The sequence below is a fragment of the Lynx canadensis genome, chromosome C2 (genome assembly GCF_007474595.2).
Source record: "Lynx canadensis isolate LIC74 chromosome C2, mLynCan4.pri.v2, whole genome shotgun sequence".
In the NCBI taxonomy this organism is placed as follows: Eukaryota; Metazoa; Chordata; class Mammalia; order Carnivora; family Felidae; genus Lynx; species Lynx canadensis.
Window position 1 is genome coordinate 43,908,610 of NC_044311.2, and position 9,614 is coordinate 43,918,223.

The window sequence follows — 9,614 nt, forward strand, 5'->3', positions numbered from 1 at the left end:
AGTGGGATTTCTTGGGACTGTGAGACAGAAGGGTGGCAGGTTCTGTTTCCAGGCCATACCCTGGTGGCGGCCAGACCTCTGTTGGTATAGTTGCATGAGGACATCCAATTAAGCCTGAGTGCCGGAGGCAGTGGTGGTCCTGGAGGCTGAGTTTGAGTGGCAGCAGGTGTTGGAAACAGCGGAGCACCACGCACTGGACTGACCAGAGGACATCGACCATGAGGATCTCATCGTTGGCACCACATACCAAGGACCCCACTTTTCCTGGATTGTGTGAACTCCAGGATTCCAGATTGTTCACCGAAAAATGAACCCTTTTGATGGGAAGGGGGCCAAGCTGGAAGTTAGAAAAACAAAGAAGAGGCATCCTTTGTTTTATTTCTCTCAGTTGGTTCCATTTTCTAATTGTTGTGGTTTCCATTTTGTTAGAATGAAACAGAAAAATGGATTCAGGAAGGCTCAGAGAGACTTCAAGGGCATCCAAATGCACGGGAAAACAGGACAGGGGTGTGAATTCTTCCTCTAAAACTGCAGCATTCGTATTAACAGAAATGGTCTTAACAAGTGGATGTTTTAACAACAGCAAAATTCTGAGGCACTGAAGACCATTGAGATTGAAAGCAGATTCCTGCAGTACTCAGTGCTGCAAGGAGGTTAGCAAGAGTACAGTGTTAGTCTGGCATACGGCTGTAGCAAAGCTCACAGCGCAAAGACAGAATTCCTCTCTAGTCACCAGACGACCCTGGACCGCTCAGTCTTATGCAGGCCCATTCACATCTGAGGGTAACTTTTCTCCAGCATCTCTTATTGCTAGGAGATGAGTCCTGGTGATATTTTTTTTATTTAAATTTATTTTAATGTTTATTTTTGAGAGAGAGGGAGAGAGACAGAATGTGAGTGGGGCAGGGGCAGAGAGAGACAGAGCGAGACACAGACCCTGAAGCAGGCTCCAGGCTCTGAGCTGTCAGCACAGAGTCTGACGCAGGGTGAGAGGCCACAAACCGTGAGATCATGACCTGAGCCAAAGTTAGATGCTTAACTGACTGAGCCACCCAGGTGCCCCTCCTGGTGATATTTAAATAGAGATTCTAATCTTTGTTCTCAAATGCCCTGTTGAGGGGCGGCTGGGTGGCTCAGTCGGTTAAGTGTCCGACTTCAGCTCAGGTCACGATCTCGCGGTCCGCGAGTTCGAGCCCCGCGTCGGGCTCTGTGCTGACAGCTCAGAGCCTGGAGCCTGTTTCAGATCCTGTGTCTCCCTCTCTCTGACCCTCCCCTATTCATGCTCTGTCTCTCCCTGTCTCAAAAATAAATAAAACGTTAAAAAAAATAAAAAAATAAACGTTAAAAAAAAAATAAAATGCCCTGTTGATACACATTTTACATAGGTCAAAGTTTTAAAATAGCCCTCAAATTCTTTTTTATTTAATTTTTAAAAGTGTATTTATTTTTGAGAGAGAGAGAGAGAGAGTACAAGCAGGGGAGGGACAGAGAGAGGGAGAGAGAGAGAATTCCAAGCAGACACTGCACTGTAAGTGCAGAGCCTAAGGTGGGGCTTGAACTCATGAACCGTGAGATCATGACCTGAGCCGAAGTCAGAGGTTCAACCGAATAAGCCTCCCAGGCGCCCAGCCCTCAAATTCTTAAGGCTTTATTCAATACAGTGTGTATTGATACTTTCTGAACATGACTCTGAAACATTTGGGAGTATGTTACATCCTGTTCCAATAAAATTCAGTGGGCTTTGCCAGAATGCCTTCACTGCACATTTCTCCCATATTAATCACCTCCTGAAACAGGACAAGCATTGCCCAATCTTCAGGGTTCACTCTTTGTACACAGAGATTTGGGGGAGGCAAGAATTGCTTTTAAAGTAGTTGATCTGAAGTTATATTCAGAGTTTTTAACATTTGGAATTGCTTTTATATACACGGCAGTATGCAAAATACGTTTCCCATCTTGTTTTTGTTTTTTTTTAAACAAAATGAATTCTTGACCAAATTGGGAAATATTTCACATCATGCGATACTTTGGGGGAGGTCTATTTGATTATGTGCTGTCTACAAAGGAACATAAAAGGATCATTAGGAGGTGTCTATTTAATTTCAAGGGCACAGGGGCACCTGGGTGACTCAGTCAGTTGAGTGTCAAACTTCAACTCAGGTCGTTAGCTCACAGTTTGTGAGTTCAAGCCCCACATCAGGCTCACTGCTCTCAGCGCAGAACCCCTCTGTCCTCCTTGCTCTCTGCCCCTGCCCCACTTGCACTCTCTGTCTCTCAAAATAAACATTAATTTCAAGAACATAGTGTGGGGACTAGGGTCAGTTATTGGAAGTTTGCAGTAAGTTTGCCAGTTTTTCAGTCAAAAGAATCTATTATAGTTGTTCTTTGAATCAAGCAAATAATTCACGTTAATTGTAGATCTTTCTGTTGACAATTGTAACATGCTCTTTTCTATTCATTACAAAGATATTGTCTCCCTCTCAGTAATCATATCCCACCTTTTAATCCCCCCATCTTCTAGAATCCTATAGCCAACTCTTATAATTTCTGGCAGATTCAGACTCAGAAGTGAGTTTTTAATGGTAGTGGAATTAAAAAAAATTTTATACTGACTCAGTAAGATGATAATAAAGTTACATCTTTCCATAAATTCAGAATGTACTTGAATGGTCTTGGCTTATGTTTAGACTTGATTACTGAAATGTCGGTAATGGGAAAAGTTTCTGGATTCTTGTCTCCATCGGTTGAGACGCAGGACATTAGTTTTCCATTGCCAAATAACAAATTGTCACATAGTAGCTTAAAAGAACACCCACTGATTGTTTCACAGCTCAGTGGGTCAGAAGTCTGGCATGGCATGACTATCTTCTCCGCTCAGGTTATCACAAGGCTGACATCAAGGTGTTGGCTGGTCTGAGCACTCATCTGGAGGAGCTGGAGAAATCTGCTTCCAAGCTCATTCAGGTTATTGGCAGAATTCAGTTCACTGTGATAGTAGGATTGAAATCCCCACTTCCTGGCCAGCTGTAAGCCAAGGACCTCACCCGCCTCCTCAGGGCCACCTGTATTCCTTCTCAAGTGGCGTCTTCTATCTTCAAGTTAGCAGCAGTTTGTTGAATCACCTCAAATCTCTTTTCTTCTTTCTCTTCTTCTTCTAGAGAATTCTTTGGTTTAGATTAGGCCCACCCAGATCATCTCCCTATTTTAAAGTCAACTGCACCACTGAATATAACACAGATCACAGAGTATTCGCTCACCATACGGACAGGTTCTGGAGGTTTAGGGCCACCTCTAACATGGTGGATTAGGAGATGGGGCCTTTGGGATGCACTTACGTCATAAACATAGAGCCCTCATACATGGGATTAGGGCCTTATAAAACATGCTCCAGAGAGATTTGTAGCTTCTTCTACCATGTGAGGATACAGTGAATAGGCTACTATAACCAGGACCAACCAGGAAGAGAGCTCTTACTAAAACATGGCCATGCTGGTACCTTGACTTTGAATTTCTCAGCCTCTAAAACTGCAAAATACATTTCTGTATTCTTCTGTGGTATTTTGCTATAGCAGCCCGAAGAAACTAAAACCGCTGGACATGCTGGTAATCAGACACAAAGAAGGGAGAAACAAGTTGCTACCTAAACTCATCTATACAAAAAGTTTAGCATAGTGTTGGCGAAATTGCTGAATCTGTGTTCAACAGTCACAGTTAGATGTAATTGAAAAAAAAAAAAAAACAAAAGATCACAGGCAGAGTGAGCAGCGCCATCTAGAGTCCAAAGATTCTAGGCTGTCCTTGAAGCCACAGATGGTCAAACCAATGTTGCAAAACCTCCCTAAACACAGACAAGACACAAGAATATTTAAAACCAAAGGAATCCTCTGACCCCCACCTCCCCTCCCCATTCTTTTTTTAAAAAAATTTTTTATGTTTATTTATTTATTTTTGAGAGAGAAAGACAGAGAGCGACCACAAGTAGGGGAGGGGCAGAGAGAGAGACACAGAATGTGAAGCCGGCTCCACGTTCTGTACTATCAGCACAGAGCCCGACACGAGGCTCAAACTCACACAGAACCCCAACTCACAAACTGTGAGATCATGACCTGAGCCGAAGCCGGATGCTTAACCGACTGAACCACCGAGGCGTCCCTCCGGCCCTGTTCTTAATAAACTCCCTCTCTCTTCTGTCTTCTCTAGCTTCTGGTATTACAGACTTCTTCATTGAAGCATGCTTGGAGCAATGTCTTGCACTTCGCTTATGCTCAGTAAAGCTGATTTGATTTTTAATCATGAGTAATAGCAGAAGAATGGTGGATGGGGGCTTGGAGTAAAGCAGACTTTTTTTTTTTTTTTAATGTGTCTTGTTTCCCTATAGAAACCATGTATAATTTACATTGTATTTAATCAGGGAAAATCTTGCATTCATACAAAATAATTTGGTGAAGTCATGAAAATAGGTCCTATTCCTAAGACAAGAATACTACCTCAAAACCAGGTTTAAAAAAAAATTATTGTAGGATGTATTAGTTTTGTTTACAATCAGTTATTTTTAGGTCAGAAACTTTGCTTACTGTATATCACTAAATTAATAATTTAACAGATATTATTAGCAGCTATGTATTTATTTTTTACCGTGAAAAATGTCAAACATACATAAAATGAATGAGAATAGCATATACCCATCAATAAACCAACAATTATGAAGATTGGGATACTTGTTTAGCTATTTTTAAAGATATAATCTTAGCAGCTGATTGTCATTGGGTTCATTTATGCTTTATCAGCATTAAAATGCATTTTAAAAAATTTTGTAATGTTTTTATTTATTTTTCAGAGAGAGAGAGAGAGAGAGAGAGAGAGACAGAGCATGAGCTGGGGAGGGACAGAGAGAGAAGGAGACACAGAATCTGAAGCAGGTTCCAGGCTCTGAGCTGTCAGAACAGAGCCCGATGCAAGGCTGGAACTCGTGAACCGTGAGATCACGACCTGGGCTGAAGTTGAATGCTCAACTGACTGATCCACCTAGGCAACCCTAAAATGCATTTTTAAAAGTAGTAAACATGGGGTTTAGTGATAAATATTTAATTGGCATTATTAAGACTGATGACCTCAGTATAAACTTCATTATAAAAACATCAAGAGCTATACTCGTGCTTTTCTATATTGTATGGTGACTATTGCTTGAAATAAGAGGGCTTACACCTGAAACACGAAAACATTTAAGTTACACAGAGGTTTTTTTGGCGGGGGGGGGGGGGGCATCACAATAGCTATCTCACATATTTTGTGCATGTCTGATATACCTCGCATTGTACTAAGAGCTTTAGGTGCACCCACTCTTCAAAGAACCCGATAAGGTAGTTTTGTGATCTCCATTTTCCAGATTAGCATGCTAACGCTGAGAGAGAGAAACTTAATTAACTGCGAGTCAACTAACAAGTCTTAAGCACAGTCATGGTTATTAAAATTGTATTTGATTTTTATAAATGATGTTTTAAAGGATTAAAAATCATTTTAGTCTTACCTGCTAATAATCAATAAGTGGTATAATCAACATAACATTTTGTACTGTTGTTATTTAAATTAAAGTACTTCTGCACAAACAGACAAGAAGACTGAACCCTGGTGAAAGATGCAATATCGACCGGAGGAGGTAATAAGCCCACACAGATCCCCCAGGACCAAGGGGAAATCAGTGGAGCAGCCTTCCCACCCCACCCCCTACCAAAACGTGCCCAGGAATTTAGAGGAGTTTTATTAGTTTCCCGGATTTCAAGTCCACATTTTGCAGTTTCCATATACAACAAATTAATAAAACATTTTATCTTCTTCCCTTTATTTTTTAATTGATAACTTATAAATTTGGTCTGTACACAATAAAAATAGTGACTTACCTGTCAACTGAAATTAGTCTCTTTTCCCCATTGTCAGGCGCATAGTTCCAAGTTGTTTCGATAATCCCAATGTAGTAATGTTTCTCTTTCGCCCAGGCTGAGTTACTATATAAAAGTAGAAAAAGACCCAGCAGCAAAATCTTCATTTTTTTTTTTTTCCCTCGTGCAGCCTGAGAAGCAACAAAGTGAAATCAGAAGCAGGCAATTTTATAAATAAGGCTTTCTTCCTTTATTTGCTTGATTGACACATCTTCAGGTTGCACAAAAGTAAATTGTTTCGTAAAAGCAAATAACGTTTCCCACTTCGGCTCAGTTCTCGTAAGCCCAGGGGGAAAAAAAAGGTTTCTGTTGCCAGGCTTCTCTGATTACAAATAAAAAAGCCAACAGTTATTGTTGGAGCCACTAGAGTGTGCATAACTCTGCTTTCCTCCATTTGTTGTGTAAATTCCAGGAGGGCAAAAATCATCTCTAAATGCTCCCTTTGTTCCTCGAACAATATGCCACAGTACAGCGCTCTGCTCGCAGTGAACTGTTAATAAATCATGAGGAAATTAGGCAAAATGGATTAAAATGTGTCACTCTTTACTTTTGAAATGGCTAACAATACTTGATTGCAACTTGATGATATGAAGTGCGATATTTAGCATGCCAAATTTAAGTATCCCACAATAAGAATCTTATTGTGAAGGATTTATCTATTTTGTATGCTCTTAACACATCTGCATAGAAAGTTTGCCAAATTATTCTGCATTACTATATGCAAAATAACTAGCAGAGCATAACAGGGGGTGATAATTCTGTTTTATCATTAAAGAAAGCAGACATAAGTAGATCTGTTTTCAAAGGCAAAGGTTGGTCTTAGTAAATAGGGGTTTATTACCCTAAGTGAATACAAGTTTATTAACAGAAAATCCTGGTTGTAACACTGCACATTTTGTGTTAATATAATCCTTCAATGCATTTTATGTATTTGTCCCGAGTTATTTATAGAAATAGATTGGCATAGGAGAAAGAACCCTGATGTTTGCATAATTCATTAATTTAATAAGTATTAGTGAGTGAGCCCACTGTGTGCCAGACCCTGTTCCAAGTGCTGCAGATACAGCAGTGAATAAAGCAGACATGAAACCCTACCTTCATCAGCTTATGTTCTGCTTGCAAGAGACTGGTAATGTACAAATGAAGAGAGAACACAGCTACTATTAGCAACAAGTGCTATGGAAAAAAAAATCAGAGAAGGACAATAGTAAGTACCAGGGAAGACAGCAGGATGAAGATCAAAATCTGATGGCACCACGTCATATCAGGCAAGAAACTTAACCTCAGTTTCCTCACCTGTAAAACCTCAGTCTGGGAGGACTATTGTCTGGTAATTGAAATGATCTACTAAGTTAAGGCATAGAGATACTTCTCCCACCAGCTTATAATAATCTTAAGTAATTGCCCTGATACAGAAAACTGAGTTCCAATGCTCGGTATGTCCCAAGACCTCCTTCTAGAGCCACCTTTAACTATTGTGCCCTCATGTCCACTGAGAGGAATACTGGCCAAAATCTGTGCCTTGCAAGATGCTGTTCCTTTTAAACATTGGTGTCCAGAGGGGCTCCTATTCCCAAATGTTCTACTTGGAGGGGACATCATTTAGCAGTTCATACTCCCAAAGGGAGAATGGCACAAAGCCACTGTATGAGCCAACAGCTTTCCGAGCATTTCCTTCTTTCTCATTCTCTACTCCATGCTCAAACTCAGCCCTGAGAGATGGGAGGACAGTGATCAGATCACAGCAATAATCCCTGAAGTCACTTTTTTCAGTAAGTCTACCCCATTCCCACCAAATTAATTAATTAATTAATTAACACACACACACACACACACACACACACACACACACACCTCAGGTAGTACTGTGGAGGGCTCCAGAATATATACTTCTAGCACCACTTATATTGGTGGTGAAATGAAATGGTTAAACAGTAACACTCCTGACCAGTGGGAGTAAATATTTTATGTTGCAATGCAGAGAGGGTCAGGAAGTCCACATTTCTGTCCTGTTTTGTGACAGTTACCCTTCCCATAAAGCTGCTGAGTGACAGGAAGTAGGGAGAATGCGCTGAGCCTCAGGACTGTCTAAATAAGCACTGTGGGCTAATAAGCAACCAGCCATTGACAGGGTCATTTAACACTGCAAATCTTACAGTGATTCCAGAGCTGGTACTCAAAAGTGAACTTTGAATAATGCTGCAATTGAGAATTTCTGCACTCCAGAAATGTGTCACAGCAGCACAAACTGGGGTGACACAAGAAGAGCAGAGGGCCCACCAGGAGAGGCTTAGCTGACTTGGAGCATTGCAAGAAAGAAGAGAAGAATCTAGACGGGACCAAGTAGCTTATCCACTTGGCTGTGTCTGTCAGAAGGTTGTTATCTCAGAACCCTGGGGTATATCTTTGTAGTTTGTTATAAATAATAACTGCATACTTAGAGTTACATCGCACAAATTTTAATCATTTTCCACAATTTCTTTCTTTCTTTCTTTCTTTCTTTCTTTCTTTCTTTCTTTCTTTCTTTCCTTCTTTGTTGTTGCCTGAAAGATTTCTGGATTGGGTGAGTCTTATGTGCATTTAGCAGTTAAGGTCCTGGGGCTGATAATGGCTAAAATCAAGGAAGCTTTTGTTTTATTTCTGTTCTGGCAAGATTTCCTGCTTATACCCCCCAGATTCTTTTTGGTTGATCCATGAAGCTTTTAACATGATAAATCAGAATTATTGAGAAACAAACTGCCAAGGACAGTCTTTCACTCTGTGACAGCAGGAAACACTCACTATAAAATAGCAGTATGTTCATGACCAGTCAGACCACCATGATGTTATCTTTTTACAGGAAATTGTGCAACTCTGGAATGTTATCGGCGAGTGGGGTCACACGAAGAACTCTGACAACCAGCCCCCTGACTTGAACTAGTATAGCACCGGCTTGGCTGATCTTCTCCTCTACTGCTCAGTTCATGACTATTTAGGGAGTGTCACATAGATGGGGCTCTGGTTGCTCCATCCCCTTTGGCTGCCCATTAGTGGGTCAAGGTTAGGCTCATCACCTTCTGGCAGGTAGAGGGGTCACAGGCGGGGGAAGAGAAAGCCTAGATTCTAATCCCGCAAAAGCCTTGCTGGTGTCGATGTGTACGTTACAATGGAGGAGATTTGTTTTTTAATGGCATTATATTTTAATGGCCATTCTTGTTTTCTTACTACCATGAACAATGTAGAAATCAAAGCATATGATTTGTTAGCAATGGAAGAGAACCAAAATAGCAGAATCACTTTGTAATTATTTTTTTAACGTTTATTTACCTGCGAGAGCAAGAGAGAGAGAGTGCATGAGAGTGGGACAGAAAGAGAGGGAGACACAGAATCTGAAGCAGGCTCCAAGCTCTGAGCTGTCAGCACAGAGCCTGATGTGGGGCTCCAACTCACATACCACAAGATCATGACCTGAGCCGAAGTCCAAGGCTTAACTGACTGAGCCACTCAGGCTCCTCTAGAATTACTTTTATAAAAGATTAAAGAATAACTTATTCGCAAGGCTTAATTACATGCAACTTCAAATATGTGACTTTCTTCCTCTCTTGCCATGTTGACCCCATTCCCTCTTGCTTCTATTCCATGCGGGGGTAATACATTCTGTATAGCTCTTATCACTTTGAAATCTGCCTGGGTCTTAAT

At 40.9% G+C, this 9,614-nt stretch overlaps 1 protein-coding gene across 1 annotated transcript in view; it reads right to left on the reverse strand.

The window, feature by feature from the left end:
- The window catches only part of LOC115523589 (ceruloplasmin), a 60,579-nt gene extending 54,409 nt beyond the window's left edge, over positions 1-6,170 (reverse strand). The window contains 1 exon segment of the mRNA XM_030329729.1: positions 5,898-6,170. Coding sequence (XP_030185589.1) covers positions 5,898-6,043 — 146 coding nt within the window. The 5' untranslated portion in view covers positions 6,044-6,170.
- Positions 6,171-9,614: the final 3,444 nt, after the last annotated feature.